At 39.6% G+C, this 22076-nt stretch overlaps 2 protein-coding genes and 1 long non-coding RNA gene across 4 annotated transcripts; 1 reads left to right on the top strand and 2 right to left on the bottom strand.

Annotated features, from left to right (window-relative positions):
- Positions 1 to 1021: 1021 nt before the first annotated feature.
- LOC103405957 (pto-interacting protein 1) lies at positions 1022 to 4232 on the bottom strand. Of its 2 annotated transcripts, none has more exons than XM_029108705.2 (8): positions 3751 to 4232; positions 3352 to 3440; positions 2971 to 3221; positions 2750 to 2876; positions 2229 to 2502; positions 1856 to 1988; positions 1630 to 1716; positions 1022 to 1416 (listed from the first exon to the last, which is right to left on the bottom strand). In XM_029108705.2, the coding sequence occupies exons 2-8, from the start codon at positions 3434 to 3436 to the stop codon at positions 1285 to 1287; spliced, it is 1089 nt and encodes a 362-aa protein (XP_028964538.1). In that variant the 5' UTR covers positions 3437 to 3440; positions 3751 to 4232; the 3' UTR covers positions 1022 to 1284. The 2 variants fall into 2 exon arrangements, with proteins under 2 accessions (XP_028964538.1, XP_070661378.1); XM_070805277.1 differs by lacking the exon at positions 3751 to 4232 and adding an exon at positions 3578 to 3728.
- A 4141-nt stretch (positions 4233 to 8373) lies between these two features.
- Positions 8374 to 10702, top strand: LOC114827085 (uncharacterized). The gene is made up of 5 exons (XR_011571519.1): positions 8374 to 8672; positions 8760 to 8986; positions 9082 to 9195; positions 9669 to 9733; positions 10076 to 10702. It is a non-coding gene; the product is annotated as an uncharacterized lncRNA (long non-coding RNA).
- A 924-nt stretch (positions 10703 to 11626) lies between these two features.
- Positions 11627 to 14053, bottom strand: LOC114827086 (S-adenosylmethionine synthase 1). Its single transcript, XM_029108706.2, has 2 exons — positions 13789 to 14053; positions 11627 to 13054 (listed from the first exon to the last, which is right to left on the bottom strand). Exon 2 carries the CDS (start codon positions 13049 to 13051, stop codon positions 11870 to 11872), a length of 1182 nt encoding a protein of 393 aa, XP_028964539.1. The 5' UTR covers positions 13052 to 13054; positions 13789 to 14053; the 3' UTR covers positions 11627 to 11869.
- Between the last annotated feature and the right edge of the window lie 8023 nt (positions 14054 to 22076).

Genomic DNA, 22076 nt, shown 5'->3' with positions numbered 1-22076 from the left:
CCTCACTAAATGGCCTCACCTAACTGAGCACACGTGTAATTATGACGTACATATCTACATAGAAACATTCTTTGTATATAAATGTTAAGGAGATTATCAAATGTAAAACTCTCTATAAATTTCTATCACCTATTTTATAATATTAGCATAAAAATTAACATTAAATTAAAAGGTAAACAATGTTAAAATATTACTTTAGCTACTCAATATAAATTTTCATGTCCAATAGCACTCTCAATTTTAACAATCTTTGAACAATGTATTATTAATAATTCAAACTCAACCCACATATTTTTCAAGTCAATGTTCTCTCTTCCTTTTCTTCTGCCTCAAACTTCCACCCTAAATTTTATTAATTTTTTTAATATTAGTTGATGAAACATTGCTCTTTAAATTTAAAAGGTGATAGTTCATTTTGCTATAACATAAACTCTTTTATAGAATCTGTTGAATGGTTTTTTTTTTTTGGTTTGGAGAACTGATACTTCAATATCAGGGCAAAGATGCCAATAGGATACAAAGAAAGCCTACAAGGAGGCAATCAACCAAGTTAAAGCAAAAAACACCAAGTAGTGTAAGGGGATACAAGAAACCTTGACGCCGCATCTGATGCTAACAAAACGTCACCCCTCACACAACCAAGAAAAGACCTAAGGAAGGCAGGGAAGCCATCATTACAAAAGACATGTACAAGTGGCCCAAAACAGAAATTGGAGCCCATAACAGAAAACGCAAAATACAAGGAAACCTAGCAACTTCTTCAATCTTTCTGCATGCTTCGCTTCCAGCACCCCAAGCACCAAAGAGGAGACCGAAGTCTTGACAGGTAAAGAAGAGACCGAAGCCTCAACAATATATTTGTAGAAGATGGTATTGTAGCACGCTCTCAAAGCTAGCAACATGCGTCATCTTCAAGTGATCAGAGGATGAGTCAAACATGACTCTCAAACTATCCGACCCACCACCGCAGACACTTTAAAATAAAGTTTTGGTTATTCTATCGCATATTTTGGAGATGCTCTTAAAAACATGAAATACCACCTTGCATTATGAACAAATCAAATACACCGCAAATAATGAAGCAATATAGTACATCTCTTTCAAAAAGAGGAAAAAAAGAAGAAGAAAACGAAGCATATAGAACATTGTGCAAACAATATACCACCAGACCACCCTCAGAACTCTATCCCCTTTTGTTACAATAATTGCATGCTGAATTACTTATACATGCACACATGCCACACCTTCAGAGGCAAAGGGAGAGACAGAGGGAGATTGAGAGATTCACAAGTTTGGTGATTCACCGGCAGGTCCATGACGAGCATTTAACAGGGGTTGGAGGGCTTTAACAACAATGCTCATGTTTGGGCGGAAATCAGCCTCATATTGCACGCACAAGGCAGCAACTGCAGCCATCTATAATCAAGATTCAAGACAGAATATAGCATTAAGTTTTAGATGTTTTGGTAAGCAAAATCACTGTCCACATGCAAATGTATGGGGAAAAACGGAATAGATGCATGTTCAGCAACACCACCCTCGTGCCAACAGAAACAAGGAATTACCAGAAGTGCATATTTGTGGGTGTATGCTTGTGTGCATATATGCATGGAATGATATAGTGACTACCTTTGCAACCGCCTTTGGTGGGTACTCTCCTCCAAGTCTTGAATCAATACACTGCCTAACTTTGTCTTCACTAAGCTTTGGTGTAGCCTAAGACAACCCAAATACTTCAAAAATCAGTTTGGTTGACTTAAAAAAAATTACAATATAAGAACAAGAACATATTCTTATGTCTACAATTTCAAAAACAGATGGCACGTGCTATGTGTACAGAGCACAGGTATAGTACCCATGTTACTAGACTCTGCTGTCCCCGTGGTAATGTATGATCAACAGGTTTTCGTCCAGTCAAAAGCTCAAGCAGGACAACACCAAAACTGTAAACATCACTCTTGGCATTCAACTGTCCTGTCATTGCATATCTGCAAACCACAAATAAAATTAATGAATTTTGGGGATCATTGCATGCACCCTAATACCAAACTTTTAGGGAGCACTATTAGTAAATTAGGTAGGTTATTGCCTAGCCTTTAACACTTAGGTAGGTAATGTAAAGGATTCTCAGCAATCAAGAAGGGGGCTGTTTGATTTTTAGCTTAGAATAGAGCAAATGCGCTACATCGTTGCTAAAGCATTCTTTGAAGGACCTATTAAAAGCTTACTCAGGGGCATGATAGCCAAAAGTTCCTAGCACACGAGTGGAGTGAAGACGTGCTGCATTATCTGGAGCTTGATTGGACAAATCAAAGTCTGCAATCTTAGCAACATCATCATCAAATATGAGTACATTGCTAGACTTGATGTCGCGATGAATAATGTGGGGATCAGCCTTTTCGTGCAAATATTCAAGGCCTTTTGCAGCACCCACCGCAATTTTAACACGTTGTGCCCACGATAAAACTGGACCAGGTTGCGCCCCTTTAACACCTTTCCTTCCTGTATTAGCAAAATTATCTGGTCAAATACTATAGTTTCCAGAAACAGCTAAGACAACAGCTCTCAAGTAGTCTAGTCTCACTCAATGAAAGAAACTTCTTTTGAGAGAAATAAGATTAGACAATAAAAAGCAAAATAGTTGATTTCCTTGCACAAACAATGCATCGACCAAGATTGCGCAGCTAGATTAGAAACAATAAACTCAATCCCATCTTTAAGGCTTCACTTTTATCTTACTCTTACATACCGTGTAGAATGTCATGAAGGGATCCATTAGATGCAAACTCGTAGGCAAGAACACGTGAAACCCCATCAACACAGTAACCAAGCAGTTGAACAAAGTGGTCATGTTTCAGCCTTGATACCATAGAAACCTGTATCCGTCATTCGTCAATTTAGAAATGAATTTAAACTTGTTTCAATAACATGGCAATAACAAAAGTAAATAACGGGTTCTCTTGTCTAAACCTGGGCCAGAAATTCCTCATCAGGTTGTTTACTGGCATCCAACTTCTTGATTGCTGCATGCTGCCCACTTTTAAGAACCCCATAGTATACTCTTCCATATGAACCCTCTCCGATCAAAGCACTGGTCCCAAAGCCTTCTGTAATCTCCTTTAGTTCGTCAAATGGTATGGTAGGAACTTCGATAGGCTGGACCCTTACGGGTTGAGCACCTCTGGGTGCAGCTCCTGAGGCATGATGGCTTCCCTCGTTTCCTGTGGAGTTGAAATTCAACTCGGTTGGAAATTGATAAAATTGGCGACGGAACAAACAGATACAAGAAGAAATGAAGTAAAATATACAAACACAAAGCCGCAGATGTAAGAGAGTGGATTGGATTAATACCCGCTGGATTTTTCATCATGTATTGACCTCCATGGTCGGTCGCTTTATGCATATCATCGTCTTCGCAACAGCCAAAGCAGCTCATGATTCTTTACCCACACAAAAACAAAAGCAAAAACAAAATTAAAAATTAAAAATATAAAATAAAACGCCTTTAAGAGTTAAATTGAATAAACGAGATTGAAATTTAAGCCCATATAAAATGTGAATATACAAGTTTCAGTACGTATTAGGTAACCAGTAATCAAATTCAGTTCAGCCACTGAACACGGAGATCAAACAAATCGCCGCCAAAAACAAAAACAAAATTCCAACTTTGTTTGTTTGTGTAAAACAACATAGATCGGTATCAGCAGCTGAGAATTAGAGTAGTGAATGGGAAAAAGAGAGAGATGGTACCTGAAAGAAGGAAAAATTAGGGGAAAAGGACAAGTCGGTGCTGCTTGCTCTTTATTGTAAACTAATTACAAGGGAAGGGACTAGTCTTGTCTCTTGTGGTGGGTGGCTCTGTGTAGAGAGAGATCTGAGAGCACCAAATCCGGCGGAGGAAGCGCGGCGCAGGATAACCGGGAAGACGGTGCGCAGGATAAGTAGGACACAGCGACAGACAGAGGGAAGGAGAGGGAGGGAGGGTGAAGTCTTTGTAATATTTTATTATTTATTTTGGGATTAAAGGGGTGAGTAGATATTTCATATTTTGTTTTGTATTTAGAATTTTACAAAGTGTATTTTTCTTGTTTTAATTTGGTGCTGGTGTTGGCCAGACTTGACTGGTTACGGTGAATGGGACCATTGAGCCATTGACCCCTTCCTTCCTTCTTCCTTCCTTCCTTCCTTGGAGTTCGATCGCTTCCATCCGCACGGAACAATTCAACTCACATGACATGGATTCAAGAATTCTTCTTCTTCCCCTTAAATGGTACGTACGTAAATTACTCTAAATAATTATTCAAACACTTAATTTATGTTACAATTTTATATATGAGCTAATTATATTTATTTATACTTTTGTGTTGTCTGTTCTTTTGAGTTCTAAACTCATTAATTGACATAACATATACATATCATTTCTCATATCATATGATAGATAATTATAGTCTGAAAATGTGTTATTCATAGAGTTTTTTATTATTATATAAGAAATTTAGTTTAGGCCAACAAGTAATTTTGTTTGTAAGTACCATATATGATCGGAATCGGAATTACCAAGTCCAAGTCAACCGGAATGTATCATAACCTAAAGAAAAAATATTGGGGCCACAACACGTGGCAACCACTTATTGGCTATCCTAATAATCAATGAGAGTTTTTTTCCAATTTGGAAATCAATCACGACGCGGAAACATCGTATTAAACATATTGATATCCATTAGCTAACAAAACGAAGTTCCTCCAACTTTATCTCTATAAAAGGATAACCTCCACTCTCTTTTAAAGATAACGGTTAATTTTCCTACTTTGCAACTTCTCCTCATACAAAACATGTTAGTATATGTGATAATTTCTAGTTAATAATCAAGCAAATATTGATGGTAGGTGGGCAATTTGGAGCCGAAGCACAAATAATCATACCTCTCCCTGGTAAATGTGACACAAATAAAAATTGCTATATCGGCCTTGCTTGTGAATGCAGAGTACATCATTGTCATTGCAATAAAGACGAAATGAATAGATTCTTTCTTCAAGTCTCCTCAATCCCCTCGCAAGCACATATGGAAATCTCGTAATTACGTCTGTGATTTTCTCATTACGTTGCTATTAAAGTATACAAGTTATGCATGCGAGACTATTTAAATAAATAAAATCAAGTTATTACGTTAGTTGATGTGGATTTTTATTTTATTCACGTAAAACAAAATGCGCTTGAAATCGAACAAAACCGATTAGGTTGGTTTGAATATTATGCTAGTTTAGTTTTTCACCTATATATGTTATGTTTTTTCTCATTGTTCTCTCCTACTTAATTTATCCTCTCATTTGTGGAGTCGGTTTGTCTTTTAAATTCATTCAACTTGTATGTAGTACAAAAATCATTGCAAATTCTTATATAGTTTTAGTTTCATTTCTCTTTTCATTAGTTGTGTAAGTACTTCCAAGATTTAATTGTAATATACTTGATGGCTGATCTTGGACAATATTCATTTGTTGTAATTTCTCATAAGGAAAACTAATGAAAAGAGCTTGAAAACTTTGAGTTTTAATGATAAGGACAAAATAAAGGGTAAAGTGAATAGTACCATGATTGACTTTTTAGTGTAAAAATATGGTTTTTCGTTAAAGTGAATAGTACCGGGTGCTTTTCGTTAAAGTTCCCTTTCTCATATTGGTACCTTTTTGTAACGATAATAAATTTTTCATTGTGACCGGAATATGAGTGGTACACCACATTCATTTATAGAAATAGTGAAAATTTTTATTTTTCAAGTTATTAACTTTTTAACACATACATCACACTCATTTATATAATAACACATGATGTATCATCCTGTATACCAATCACACTGAAAAATCTCTCCTTTCTATTACACAGCTGGGGCCGTGCATTGTTTCTTGAGCGCCTTCAAATGCTACATTTTCGGTCTTATGCATTCAACGGAACTGGAACATATCTTTTGCAAATTCAAATATTAATTTTTTTTATTTTCTTAACGGTTAATTTACTCCTCTTTCTGCCTGGAAAAAATAACTTACATAGAATATATTTTCTAGGAAAAAGCTTAAGAATCTAAATCACATATTAATAAATAAAAAATTTGTTAATCAAAAGAGGGTTAAAAGATTATTTAGTCTTCTAAAAAAAATTATAAGTAGTAATTTAATTTCATAAAATCAAATTTTGTTTATTATTTAAACATCATCTACATGTGACTTTAGCATATATCTAATATTAAAAAATAAAAAACAAAAAACAAAAACCTCTTTCCCCACTTTCTGTCCCCCTCTCATCCCCATTTTAAAAACAAAAATAAAAAATGTTCAGATATACAGAGTGTGTAGGCATATGTTAGTATAAGATAAAGTGAGACTAAGAAAAATTATTACTTGAAAGAGGTTATTATTATATTTATAAATGAACAATTTATTAGTTTATCGATAATATTAACAATAATAATACCTTATCCCACTAAGTGATATCAACTGTATGAATCATAGAACGTCATTGTGCTCGGTTTTGTGTCACGTCTTTCGTTAGTTCTAAGTATTCCATGTTTTTTATTAGAGTCTTCCAAGTCTTTTTAGGTCTTCCTCTACCCTTTTTGTCATAAGCCTCTATTTTATAATCGCATCTTCTAACCAGAGCGTCATAGGTCATTGGTTCATGTGTCTAAACCATCTTAATTGATTTTCCCTTATTTTATCTTCAATTGCGGTCACTTCTATTTTACTTTGGATATCCTTGTTTTTGTTCTCGTGTGCCTACACATCCAAAGAAACATTCTCATCTTCTCTACATTCATTTGTTTCATGTATTGATGCTTGACCGCATAACATTCCGTACCATAAAACATAAATGGGCTTATTGTCATCCTATAAAATTTCCTTTCAACTTTAATGGCATATAACAGCCGCACAACACTCTCAATGCACTCTTCTACTTCATACTTCATATTGTATTCTATAGTTGAGATCTCCATTAAATTCTCAGTTCTTCTGCAATATAGATCCAAGGTAGCAAAATCATTCGCTCTTTAGTACTTTCGGATCTTCAATCCCTACCCCTATCTCATTTGAACCCTCGTTCCCACTAAGCTTGCACTCCATATACTCTATCTTTGTCATACTTAGGCGAAAATCTTTAGATTTCAACACTTCACTTGAATGGTTAATCTTCGCATTTACTATATCCTAACCGAGTTGCATCTATCAACACTAAATTGTTTGCAGAAAACATACACCATAGAACATCATTTTAAATACGTCTCGTTAACTCATCAATTACCAATGCAAAAAGGTAAGGATTTAAAGTTGAGCCTTGGTGAACCCTACGGTTATGGGAAAGCTTTCGTTTTGTCATTCCTAATTTCTTTATGCAGTCTTTGCTCCATCATACATATCCTTTATTGCTTGGATATATGATACTCATATTCCTTTATTCTCTAAAATCCTTCAAATAATTTCTCTTGGGATCCTATTATACACTTTTTCTAAATATATAAAAATCATGTGCAAATCATTTTTCATATCTCTATATTGTTCCATCAATTTCGTAAGAGATAGTTGCTTCCATGGCCGAGCACCCTAGCATGAACCTGAATTGATTGTCTGAGACCCGTGTTTCATGCCTCAGTCTGTGCTCAATTACTCTCTCCCTAAGCTTCATTGTTTGACTCATGAACTTAATACCTTTATAATTCATGTTATTTAGTATGTCACCCTTATTCTTATAAATAAGCACCAAAGTTTTTTTTTTACCACTCATTTTGCATGTTGTTATCTTTCTTTAAAATGTCAACATTGGTGTTATCTTTATTAAAATCAATTGACAAAAGTAGTTCCATCAAAAGTTTAATTGAATGAGTGCACATGGCGTTACTTACCATTTTGGAGTGCCCCATTTCTCTAATTGTTGGCAAAGCCAACTTCAGTCCTATTAATGGAAGGTCCTAATAATCCACCATGTTGTCTATACAAATTTTCAGTTACATAAATTGATTTGGTTCCGTCGGTTTGAATGGTTTGGCCAATTTTTAGAAAACCACTATAAGTTAACATTTTTCTCATCCTCCTCATATTTGTGGAGTCGTACTTTCAACATCTCTTTTAACTTGAAGCCCCCTTCATTCAAGTTGTAGCAAATTCACTCTAATTTCTTCCAAGATTCAATTGTAATGCATTTGCTACAAATTAATTGAGGTTGATGTTTGTTACACCCACCCCCACATTTTAATTTTATTTCTATTTCATCCCTAAAACATATTTAAATCTATCAATTTAATCCCTTATCTCATTTAATCCTAGCCAGTGATCTAGATTCCTCATTTATCCTAAACTGCCAAGTGCCAGCTCTCTAACTCTTTTCTCTTTTCTCTCTTGCCAAACCCTCCCTCTCGGACGTCTCTCTCGCTCTCTCCCCTAGCATCTGCAACTGCTTCCTTACTCTCTGCAGACACTCCCTCGCTCTAACACTCTCACACTCTCTTTAGCACCAAGGGCTTTAGCCTTCATTTTTCCATTATCTTACAACAAATCGAACCTTAAACTCCTATATTTTGAACCTATGGAATTCGAGGAATACAACCATGGTCTGGCATGCATCATCGAAGCACCGTGAGGTGCTTATCCATTGAAGTCGAGAACCTCAAGCTCTATTGTGAAACCAGGTAACAAGATGTGATGAATTGTGGTCGGTTTCAAGCTTAAATTCGACAGTTTTAAACCCCTATTATAATATGTGCATGCATTCCCAGCTCCAGCGACGAACTCTGGTGAAATTGAAGCCACCTGGGGTTGTTCTTCTTCTGGGTTTTATTCTGTTTTAGTTTAGGGAGGAAATGGTGAAGTTCTGAGTTAAGGTTTTGTGTTCTAACTTATGCATACACTCTGTTTGCTTTCCCAAAATCCGGTGAGCACCTTCAAAGAAAATCCGTAGATTCCAAGGTGGATTCCACCTCCAATCAACCTAAAATCGTTACAGGTGAGTTTCTAAATTCTTTAGGGGTGTTTCCTATAAATTTTGGAGTTAAGTTTGGACTGAAATCGAGTTCTACATCGTTCTGGGCTTTTCTGCAGATTCTGGTGATTTCCTATGCCGACAAGCGGCGGTAGACGACAGTCACCATTAGGATTAACGGCGACAACGGCCATTCTATTAGTTTTAGCAAAATCTTTAGATGGTAAATTAAGGTATTTTCCGTATGTACATTTTTTTATGGCCGTGCGTGTGTGTGGTGTGTGTTGGGTCGTTCGTGTGTGGTGTATGTGAGTTTGTCCGTGTGTGCAGTGCGTGTGTTTGTGTGGGTTTGGGCTGAGCCCATTGACCCCTTGAAATCCTAAACCCTTTCAGAACAGGCCTTCAGCCTTTGGGAGAACTAGGGCCTTCGGCCCATGTAGCAAAACCCTAAACCTTTGGGCTTTAAGATCTAAACTCTAAAAACCCATTCCCTTAAACCACCCAATACCCATTTCCTTTTTAGTTTCTTTCATTTAAATTGTTTTTTTTTTAAAAAAACCTTAGGACCAAAACCCAAAACCCAATATATTCTAACCTTATTTAATCTAAACTTAAACCCTAATCCGGATCCAAACCCAAGACCCATTTCCATTTCTTGAAATTCTATAGTTGGGTAGTTTGATAAATTGTACATTTTTGTGCTTAGGTGAAGTTGCTAGTGGGGATTTCCTTAATCCTTTTTCCGCAAAATTCTGCTGCTAAGGAGTATCTGTGAGTGGATCCCTTCTAAAATTACATGATTTTATAGTTCAATTTCATAAATGAATAGCATGCCTTACGAGTTTATGATTTGACTTTATGTTAAGCATGTTTATTAAATATGTTAATTTTTCGTCTCGTGTTTTTGGTGAGGAATTAATTATTAGCCAATATTGAGTTATAGTTTGATATATCGTATTTTCTATAAAAACCATGAACTGGTAGATTATCTGATGGATGACGATAGGATGCTAGAACATGTTTTAGAAACCTCTCTTTATAGTATAGACGATGGATGACTTTATACTATGAAGTGATTATTTATGAGAGGCGTAACTATTTGTGTGTACCTAGTGGACATTATGTCGTCTGGGGTGAGGATCTGGTGTTGGCAGATAGGCCGGGAGAAATAATCCCTAGCTACGGGCTGAGGGACACGGAGCAGGCATTGGCCGGGAGTTGGTAATCTTTGGCTACGGGCGCAGAGACCACGGTGCTGGCATAGGGCCGTGAGTATATATTTAATTCAGTGATCTTACTAGCAGTACACCGTGCTTACGAGACGATCTACGAGATGATACACGCGATGATTTATATGATGTTTTTTTTCCGCGTTATACCTGTAGAGATGTTTTATGGCATGCTAGAGTTTTAGAAAACCTATCACTTATTTATGCTAATAGTTTTCATCATATATAAACCTGGGGGTTAATATGTTCATAACTGTTTTCGTATTATGTGTGTGTGTGTGTGTGTGTATAAACCTGGTCCACTCACCCTTGTTTTGCGCCCCCTTTCAAGATTTAGAATCAAGGTATACGATCCTGACGTCAACGCTTTCGCATTGGCATATTCGAGTCCTCTCGGTGTAGGACCCACATCTTCTTATTTATTCAATTTTATATTAATTCTTTTAGAGCTCTAGTTAGTTGTATGTTCTGAACACGTTCCTAAATATTTAATTCATTGTATTTAAATTCATAACCCTTATTTATTTCTTATTATTAGCTATTGTATCAATTAATGGCTTTCGTCACCCTTGGGTGTCGGCCAACACGTGTCTATCCTGATATTCGGGGAAAATTAAGGTTGGGGCATGTCAATGTTAGCTGATCATGAACATTCCTTCTCTTGTGATCTAATTGCGTTTTAATTTGTATGTCTTCAGCTAAAGGATAATGCTTGTGTATCCTTCATGGAAGAATCGACTTGCTCCCCACTTTCGATTAATGAATTTGTAAAGTTTGAACATCATAATCGAAAACATTCATTCTCTTTATTGTCACTATTAGTAGATTTTCTCTTTCAATTAATGAATTTTTAACATTCGAATATCATAAGTAGAACCATTCATTTTCTTTATTGTTATTATTATCTAAAGATAATGTTTACAAAAAATTATTCAATTGGGTAATTGTTTAGTTATTCATACGTGTCAAACCAATTATCATTTTCTTTTATGAGTAGCATCCTCATGATGAACCGTCAATTGATTTTATGTATGAATAGCTAAAAGATCTCCAAATTAAATGATTTTCTTCCAAATATGATATTTTGATGATGATAAAAATAATAAATGATTTCTATTACGATGTTCAGAATTGCATAATAAAATGTCATGTACATTGGGGAATTAGAACAAAATAATAACTTTACAAGAACACCAAATATTATAGAAAATTTTAATGAAAAACTCTCAGTACTGTTCATTTTAACGAAAAAACACATTTTTACATTAAAAAGTCAATTCTAGTACTATTCACTTTACATTTTATTGTCTTTATCTTTAAAACTCAAAATTTTCAACCATTTTTATTAATTTTCCTAATATTATATGATCTACAAGCAATCACAAGCTTGATAGAACTAGTTACTACTCTAGCTTCATAGTTCCAGTGCCATTAATTTCGACAAAATTATCTTTCTTTTTATAGAGACACTGGTGATGAAGAAGAAGATATCATATTACACAAAATTGAAATCGAAAAATAAAAAAAATAATAGAAAAAAACGACATTAAAAAGTATGAAATTATTAGAAATTTGCTTTTTAAGTTGAAGGGCAGCAGCAATTAAAAACACGCTAATTATTCAGCCAGTGCCAATTAATGCAAAGCTTCAAGCAGCAGGGAGGTATTTGATCCATCTCTCAAGATTGAGGCTTCTCCCATTTGAGGGGCTTCACAACCTCCCAGGTGAAATCTGGATCGTCCCTTCCAAAGTGTCCATAGGCAGCTGTCTTCAAGAACCTTCCGCCACCACCCCTCTTGAGGTCCAGGTTGATAGTGATCATGCCAGGCCTGAAGTCGAAGGTCTCCTTCACAATTTTAAGGATTTCCCTGTCAGGGATCTTTCCAGTTCCATATGTGTCAACGAAAACTGACAAGGGCTCCGGCACACCGATGGCATAAGACACCTGCACAATGGCCCTGCGAGCAAGCCCATTTGCTACAATGCTCTTGGCAGCCTGCCTCACAATGTAGGCGCCACTCCTGTCGACCTTGGTTGGGTCCTTTCCAGAGAAAGCACCTCCACCATGGGCTCCCCATCCACCATAAGTGTCAATAATAATCTTGCGTCCAGTAAGACCTGCATCACCATGAGGACCACCAATGACAAAGCGGCCTGAGGGGTTAAGGTGGAAGATTGTCTTCTCGTCAAGGTACTTCTCAGGGACAACGGGCTTAATGACATGCTCCTTGAGGTCAGCGGCAATCTCATCGTTTGTGACAGTCTCATCATGCTGGGTGGAGATGAGAACAGTGTGGACACGGACTGGAACCATAGCTCCGTTTTCGTTGTAGTACTCCACGGTGACTTGGGTCTTACCGTCGGGTCTCAACCAAGGGCAGGTACCATTCTTCCTAACCTCGGTGAGACGAGCACCAAGCTTGGTGGAAAGCACATGGCTAAGGGGCATCAATTCAGGGGTTTCATCAGTGGCATAACCAAACATGTGACCCTGGTCACCAGCACCAATCTCCTCAGGTCGCTTGGTAAAGTGACCATGGACACCCTGGGCAATATCAGGGCTCTGCTGCTCAATATTAACCAGGACCTTGCAGTTATCGGCATCAAGGCCCACATCATCAGAAACAAATCCAATGGCGCGGCAAGTGTCACGGACGATCTTCTCATAGTCAACATTGGCCTTGGTAGTGATCTCTCCGAACACCATGACCATGTTGGTTTTGGTGCATGTCTCACAGGCAACCTTGCTGTCAGGGTCCTGGGCAAGGCAGGCATCTAGCACTGCATCAGAGATCTGGTCGCACAGCTTGTCGGGGTGACCCTCGTTCACGGATTCAGATGTGAATAGGAAAGTCTCCATTCTCTACACATCACAACAGCGTACCAAGACAAATCCATATCAATGTCAACCCAATAGTTTATGCAACGAAAAGAACTCATAGCTTTAACAAGACAAAAGAATAAAGATTAAAAACACGCATATCACTAAACTCGCAATTGCCGTAAATCCGACTACAGCATCAAATCAACCATACTTTTAACTTTAATAAAAGTAAATATTCCCAGAAGAGCTTATACGCAGGGAACAAAGTTAGAACACACATATCACAAAAGCATCACATCAATTCAGATATAAAGCCAACATAATCTGCACTTCAAAAAGATTGATACCAGAATAACTTTGTGAGCTCAACTACCACATCAAGCTCATCTTCAAGAATAAAGAGGGGTTTAGTAAAATATTCACCATTAACCAGGGTTCTACTTACAAGAATCTTCAGAATACATAAATTTACAGCCACAGTGAAAAATGAAAATCCCATAAATCTATAGATTATCAGATCTGCAAATTCCTACTGAAATAAAATCCAACACTTCAATTTAACTTGTCGAACACAAAATACAAGAGAAAATGCTAACAAAAATAACCACCAACTTAAGTCCCCCAGATCTTTCATAATTCCAAAGCAAAACTCATACAATCCCCCCAAAAAAAACACAGCAAACCACCAGATCTGCATGCATTTTATTCAAACCGCAAAAAAAGCTAGGACAAGGAAAACGAAAACCCAAAAGAGAAAAGCGCTAAAATGGTACCTCTGAAGCGCGGATCTGGAAGTGGAGGAAGTTGGAGGGAACAAGGAGGAGGCAGTGCTTTTCGAAACAGACCGCTTATGCAGAGTAAGCGGAGGAAGCTTAAACGACTACGAATTTCCCAAATGCCTTGTATGCCCTATTTATACTATTTAATTTACCTCACCGGTTTACCGGACGCCTCCATTTCGATATGGTTTTCGTCGGTCATCAAGCATCGAAGGGTTGCGAAATGAATCAGCCGTTTGATGAGTTCAAATCCAGGGACAAGATTAATCCGGGGTTTGGTGAGAATATCTAGTATTTGCGCATTAGGTATTACTGGCTAATGCCGGTCTTCCACCAACCCTAACCGGTACTCGGCTCAACGGCTTGGCTTCGCTGGTTTCACTGGCTTGGCTTTGATATACATGCATATCACATCCAAATACAACCCTTTTTCTTTTCCTTTTAATTTTTCAATTTTTATGTGAAAACAACAAACAAGTGAAAAACGGAGAAAAAAGAAAAACTTGGTTCATTTTTGGCACAAAGAGATTTTCTTGTGGGTTGAAATTCTAGACATGTTGAGTAAGAACTTGAATGGGTACATTATAAATTGTGACTTATTGTAGCATTTACATCGATATCAAGTCAACGTGATATTCATAAATATTTTTACAGTTTAATTGCTTTTATTTAAGTGAAGATATAAGTAACTGCATTTACATCGATATTGAATCAACAAAATATTTCTTAAATAATTTTACATTTTGATTGATTTTATTTATATGAAGATATGATATTAGTTGATGTAGCATAAATTATTTAAATGTGTAAATGTGGTCTCGTTAAAACGTCATACACGGTCTTTTACTCTATAAAAATGAAAAGGAGTTTTAATTGTCATTGTAATTTTGAAAAAATAAAAAAAAATTGAAAAGCGGGAACTGAAATGGACGAGAGGAGTCAGTGGGATTAAGTCCAATGTGAGTAAAAGAGCCATCAGCTTCTTTAATTGTTTTCTCCACCATTTTCCACTATTCTAAAAATCGCGCCGCTTAAGCCCTGTTTAGGCACTAGGCAGCTGGCCACTACCTCGATTAATGCCTAGGTGTTTGAAAATTAAGGGTATCTAGATCTGCTGAGGTGCCCGCCTAGACCATCTAGGCACTAGTAAAGCCCGCCCAGACCTTCCTAGGCACCGTAGGTTGCGACTCGCTTAGACAAAAAACATATAACTTTCATTTTGCATTTTATTTTTTTCAATAAATTGTAAGAGACTTATTGAATATTTAAATGAACACACATTATATGATTGTTCATCATGTTTTCATTATGTTCTAGTACTTTATAACATATATGTCATTTTATTTTATAATTTATGATAAAATTATATATATTTTAAGTATAAACAGACACTTATTTACACGAAATATAATAGATTTACTTAAATCCGCTTAGTCCGCTTAGACACTCGCCTAGCCGTCTAGATGCTAGGGCCTAACCCGCCACCCGACTAGCGCCTATCGTCTTTTAGAACCTTTCTATTTTCATAACCGTGTTAATGAACCAGAACATAAAAATAAAGTGGGACAATTACTACTGAATTACTAAAATAGCCTTTTGTAATTAGAGCGTAAATTTAAGTGGCAACGACATTTTAGCTTCCCAAATACACCGACAACACAGTGATAACTTTTGAGCTGGGAATTGAGAGAGCATCAAGTGTCCTCCATAACGTCATTTCTTGAAAGGGAAATGCGGTAGCTATTTTTTGAGAGCAATTTGCTCCAGTAGTGTTTTAGTCTAATAAGGTATCTGTAGACATCGAAATTTCGGTAAATAAATGTTGACCGATAAATCAAAGTGTCAACGCTCATGTATTACATAAATTTTACACGTAGCGTGTGACTCAACGAAAATTGAAATGAGTTGGAAAAGTCATCAAATAGGACACGTGTCAACACCTGGCAGAAACGACTTATTTCATCTGGGATATTATATTCAAAATTAGGCATTGGAAAATTCTATAAATACAAGCCCATTTCATTCATTTGAAGGAACCAAAATCGTTAGGCAAAATTCTTGAAGCTCTGAAGCTCTGAAACTCCGATGCTCTCAAGCATCCAGGTTCCCGAAGAATCAAGAAAGCGTTCTTCGTTCCTCGTTCTTCGTTCTTCAAAGATCAAGCCCCAACGGCCCTTTGGATCAACAATCATCCACCAATTCAAGATCAAGCCCCGACGGCCCTTGAAGAAAGTGTTCTTCGTTCATCGTTCTTCCAAGATCAAGCCCCGACGGCCCTTGGATCAACCATCCACCAATTCAAGATCAAGCCCCGACGGCCCTTGAAGAAAGCACCATCGTTCATCATCCGTTCATCCAAGATCAAGCCCCAACGGCCCCTTGGATCAACAACATCAAATCCACACGTCCAACCGTTCTTCAAGATCAAACCCAAAAGCCCTTGAAGATCCGTTCATCACTGTTCTTCAAGATTAAGCCCAAAAGCCCTTGGAGATCCGTTCATCACTGTTCTTCAAAGATCAAGCCCAAAAGCCCCTTTGAAGATCCGCTCAAATCTATCTTCAAGATCAAGTCCACGGCCCTTGAAGAACGTTCATCCTTAGATCAAGCCCAACGGCCCTTTGGATCAATCACACATCCACAAATACACACCTTACGGAGATCGAATCAGAGGATCAAATTTGAGAGAGATTGTAACCCAAAATCATCAAATACAAATATTTGTTTGTGCGCGTCGTTCTTGTCTCTTTCGTTTCAGGAATTTTCCGTGTTAACAAATTGGCACGCCTAGTGGGACAATCTCTACCTCTCATCTCTTTCTCCGTTCAAGGAATCCAAGCACACTTCAAAGTCAATGGCATCAAGCAAGGGATAAGCCGTTCTTGCAACCACGGGGGGAAGGATCCTAAGCACTTCTGCCGCAAACGAACAATCCATTGGCGCCACAACCGCTCCTCAACATGCCACTTCAAAATTGGTGCCGCTAAAAGAGCAAAGGGAGCATCTAAGGTGTGAGTATGTCATCAACCTGACCTCGCTGGGGGCACCGAAGCATGATGCTGAGGCACACAAGATGACGTCCCAAAGCAGCCAACGACGTTCTTCGTCAGCATCCTGGATGTCTAAAGGAAAGTCACGTTTATTGGTCGCACAAGTCATGACTATCGGCGTTACCTCCATTGAAGAACAATTGGCTCAAATGAATGAAGCGATTGCAAGGCTAACACAGATTGTGGAAGAAAAAGACTTGCAAATTGCTGCACTCGTCAGCCGACTGGAGCCACAGGACGGCGAGAACCCCAACCCAGAGAATGATCCACTAAAGAGAAGAGATGACGAAGAAGATGAGCCTCGGGTGGAGAAAAACGATGTGAAGCCGGAGCCAGACCAAGCAGCGGCACTCATGAGATCTCTTTCTATCCAGCAGCTGCAGGAGATGATCACCAACACCATCAAGGCACAGTACGAAGGGAGCTCAAATACCTCCGGGTTGTACTCAAAGCCGTATTCAAAGAAGATCGATGCCTTAAGGATGCCGAGGGGTTATCAACCACCAAAGTTCATGCAATTTGATGGAAAGGGAAACCCAAAGCAGCACGTTGCACATTTCGTCGAAACTTGCAACAACGCGGGGACGGAGGGAGACTACCTCGCCAAGCAGTTTGTGCGCTCGCTGAAAGGAAATGCCTTTGAGTGGTACACGGACCTAGAGCCCAAGTCCATCAACAACTGGGAGCAATTAGAGCGGGAATTCCTCAACCGCTTCTACAGCACCCGCCGCACTGTGAGCATGCTAGAGCTAACGAGCACAAAGCAGTGGAAGGACGAGCCAGTCATTGACTACATCAACAGATGGCGCACTCTAAGCCTCGACTGTAAAGAGAGACTCTCGAAAACCTCTTCAATCGAGATATGCATCCAAGGCATGCAATGGGGTTTGCAATACATCCTTCAAGGCATTAAACCACGGACCTTCGAGGAATTGGCCACTCGCGCTCATGACATGGAGTTGAGCATCGCCCATCATGGGAAGAAAGAACCGATCGCCGACTACAAGGACAACAAAGTTCTTGGGACAAAGGTGGAAAAGGCTGCATGGAAACCCACCAAGGAAGCGATGGCGGTCAACACAGCTCCCGTCAAAATCTCCACACGAGGCAAGGCGATTCAAACCGAAGCTTTTCGTGATCAAGAGATGCGTAGACGCACTTTGAAGGAGCTTGAGGAGAGGACTTATCCATTCCCCGACTCTGATGTGGTTGCCATGTTAGAAGACTTGCTGGAAAAGAAGGTGATTAGTTTGCCTGAGTGCAAACGGCCAGAAGAGATGAATCGCACTGACAGTCCAAGGTACTGTAAATTCCACCGCTTCATCAGTCATCCGATAGAAAAATGTTTCGTGCTGAAAGATCTCATCATGAAACTGGCTCAGAAAGGAATCATCGAGCTAGATCTTAACGATGTGGTGAAGTTAAACTATACCACATTCACTTCTGGCTCTTCCGACTCAAAGTTTTCACCTCAACCGCTGGGGGCATCCTCCAAGACAAGCAAAATTGAAGGATGGACTCAAGTCACTCCTAAGAAATTGCACAAGAAGCATACGTCTCCTCCACAAGTCCGCCAATCGGAAAGGGGGCAAAGCAGCTCTTGTCAACCTTCAAAACAACGTGAACATGTTGAAGATGATGAAACTTCGACACAAAGATCGTCCGTCCCCATCACGATGCGCGACTTCTTGCCCGAAGACTTCTTCAATCACGCGGTCAAAGTTCATTGCTATGAAAATTGTGAGGAACGCCTCTCCCGGATTGCTTGACAAAATTCACAAATTCTCCTTACCCGCACGAGTCTAAACTGCATGGCACAAAGCTCCTAGTCTGCACGAGCATAAAAGGCAACACCAATGCTCCTTGTTCGCACGAGCCTAAACTGCACGAACCAATGCTCCTTGTTCGCACGAGCCTAAACTGCACGAACCAAAGCTCCTTGCCCGCACGAGTCTAAACTGCATGACACAAAGCTCCTGGTCTGCACGAGCATAAAAGGCAACATCAACGCTCCTGACCCGCACGAGCATAAAAGGCGACATCAACGCTCTTGACCCGCATGAGCATAAAAGGCGACATCAACACTCCTGGTCTGCACGAGCATAAAAGGCAACACCAAAACGCTCCTTGCCTGCACGAGCATAAAAGGCAACACCAAAACGCTCATTGCCTGCACGAGCTGAAACTGCAACACGGCACCAAATGCTCCTTGTCTGCACGAGTTAAAACTGCAAACGACACCAACACTCCTTGCCTGCATGAGTTAAAACTGCGAACGGCACAAAAAAAAATACCAAAAAAATATGTATGTATTTGAACTACGTTTTGACTTGATCTCTTTCTTTGGAAGGGTACGTAGGCAGCTTGAATATTCAATTTCAAGTTCAGTCACATCAAAATAAAGAAATAAATGTTTTGTACAAAAAAAAAAAAATTACAGTTTCTTCAAAAGAAAAGAAAAAAAAAAAATATATATATATATATATATATATATATAAACTCCTCGTCCCAGCCAAGCTGCCATGTCTTCCACTAACCTTCTTTACCACTAGGACCTTACATTTTATCCATTTTTTTTATCTGTTGAAAGTTTGAAAAGGCATGCAGCCCGTTGAGGTCAGAACTGAAGCCCATCAAGATTTTGGGCCTCATACCTATGGCGGCCTAAAGAATGTGCCAAAGTTTATGGAGAGGAATCCTCTCTCTGTCGCTCAACTTCATCCTCGACTACCGACATCAGAAAGAGACACTTGAAGAAAGGTGAGTACCCAGGCGTCTCAGAGACGTCGACTCCAGTGACTTACAGAAAGCTCACTCTCTGCCAAACGAATCCACCAAACGTTGGGCCCATCTCCTGTGGCCCATCCTCACTAGACTCCAAGCTAGCTACCCATCTTTCGGCTCTTCCATGTCGCCCGCCTTCCTCTGCTCCCAGCGAATTTGACCTCGCCACCTGGGTCGACTCCCTCCAAGTTTTGCAGAAAACCCTTTTCTCTGCACTCGGTCTTCCTCAGCGAGCTCTAAGAACTTCTGCAATCGGACGTCTAATCGGATGCACTACCCCTCCAATTTCAAGCGGAGCGCCGCCCCGACACGGGTTATGTTCTTCCAGAACGAGTTCTGGGACGACTTGCCGAACCCGATCGTCGAATTTCTGCGTGTAGGTTTCGCAGAGCGCAAGGCGGTGGTCAGCGTTGACATGGAGGGGTCAACGGTGTTGTTTGACTTTGTGCGAATGTTGCAAATTGATTTGGGGGCTGGGAGTCAGAGATCTATCGCTTGGATTGACGTGAACGGCATGCCCTTCTTCCCTAAGGCGTTTGTCAGCGAGGATTTGGTGGACCGGTCGGATAGTCCGAAGGTCCAAATCAACCAACGGGTCAATGTATCAGGTCGGGTTTTGGGCAAGAAACGGACGGAGGAAGAGCCGGCGGATGAGGACGAAGTGACATCGTCGATAAGGCCGTGAAGTTTGGAGTGGCCGAATGTGAGGTTGCTGGGAGGAGTTGAGAGGGTTTACACAGTGTGCAGCGATTTGTTTCTCGCGGGGATGAGGAAGGTCGATCTCTCGGCTGCTGTGACGGCAGTTCATCAGTGCGTTCGTGACGGGCCGTTGGATAAGGCTCGATTGGAGGTGTTTCAGAAGCAGATTGAGATCACCAAGGCGGCTCGGGGCTAGGCCAATGTTGTATACGCCTGGTGCGGCGTCTCGGGCAGCGATGTGAGAGGCATTTTGACACATGGGTTCGGCGCACCCAGCAAGGTTTCTAGGACGCAGTCGCATAGCGTCGGTCTTCACCTTTCGCATTTATCGGCGCCTTTCCTGAGTTGTGGGCAGTCGGAACGGGATGATAATGGCGAAAAATATGCTATTTTGTGCCGGGTTATACTAGGCAGTGTTGAAAAAATTGAGGCAGGAAACACCGATCTCGTTCATCAATTGCTCCAATCGCCACCTTCCTCCACGCCAGCCTGTATCCTCCACTCCTCCTCTCCAGCTTCAAAGGCCTGGGTTGCGCCACCTCCGCCTTGCAGCAAGTCTCGGTGCCGGAGAAGATCAGAACTCCGCCGATTGGAAGGGAAAGAAAGTGAAGAAGAACAAAGAGGTTGTTGACCACGGCGGCTTTGACTTTTCGCCACCAGAAGTTCAAATCCGTTCTGACGGCGTGCTCCGCCGTCTCTCCTCTCATCTTTGTCCTCTCCCATTCTCTTCCGTCCACCTCCCTCTCCAACTACGACAAGCTCATGGCGGTCAACGTCCGCGGGATGGCGGCATGAGAGGGAACATCATGTGCACGGCAAGCGTGGCATCGAGTGTTAGGGCTAGGCGTTCTTCACGGAGCTGCACCGACAGGGCCTCGCTCTTCCATGGCCGCCCACGCAATCCTCCACAGCCACAAAGCCACCATCTTCATCCACCAGGCTCCTCCCTGCCTTCTCTCCATCCTATCCCGCATCCTATATATATATATATATGTATATGTATGTATGTATGTATGTGTGCATATAAAAAATTACAATATAAAAAAAAAAAGAAGGAAAATAAGAGACATGGTGCACCAGGCACCGAAAGCAAAGAAAAAATATAAAAAAAATAAAAAAATAAAAAAAAGGGGAAAAGCAAAGGTGGTGCCAGCACCATGAAAGAAAAAATAATGAAAAGATATAGAATGGTGCATGCAAAAGAAAGTGGTTGTGGCTAACACCGAAAGTAAAAAAAAGAAAATATAATAAAAAAAAAAAGGGGTCATGATGGTGCGGTGTGTGCATATATATATAATGTAATATGTATAAAAATTATATATATAATAATTGCATTGAGAGAAATAAAGTTCATTTTATTTATTTCTATATATAAAAAAAAATTAAAAAAAAAAATTACATTGAGAGAAATAAAATCTATTTTATTTATTTCTCTGGAAAGATTACATAAAATTGCATTCTACATACAAAAAAAAAAAAAAAAAATTTACAAATGTGCAAACAAACGGGAATGAGTCTTCATTGCTCAGGTGGTGTCTCAGTACTCGGCGGAGCTCTAGGAAAAAGAGACGTTGGAGGTTGACTGTTTGAAGTCACACCACTCGACGGAACTCCAGGAAGAAGAGGCACCGAAGGTTGATCATTTGAGGCTTCATTACGCGGCACAGCCCCAGAAGACGAAGGCAAATGCTGCTGGAACAAACCCACAAACCTCTGATGATCAAGTAAAATATGACCATCAGATTCCTG

This window comes from Malus domestica, chromosome 09 (assembly GCF_042453785.1).
Source record: "Malus domestica chromosome 09, GDT2T_hap1".
NCBI classification, from domain to species: Eukaryota; Viridiplantae; Streptophyta; class Magnoliopsida; order Rosales; family Rosaceae; genus Malus; species Malus domestica.
The sequence above is the reverse complement of the archived record's forward strand: the minus strand, read 5'-3'. Positions and strand labels throughout refer to the sequence as shown.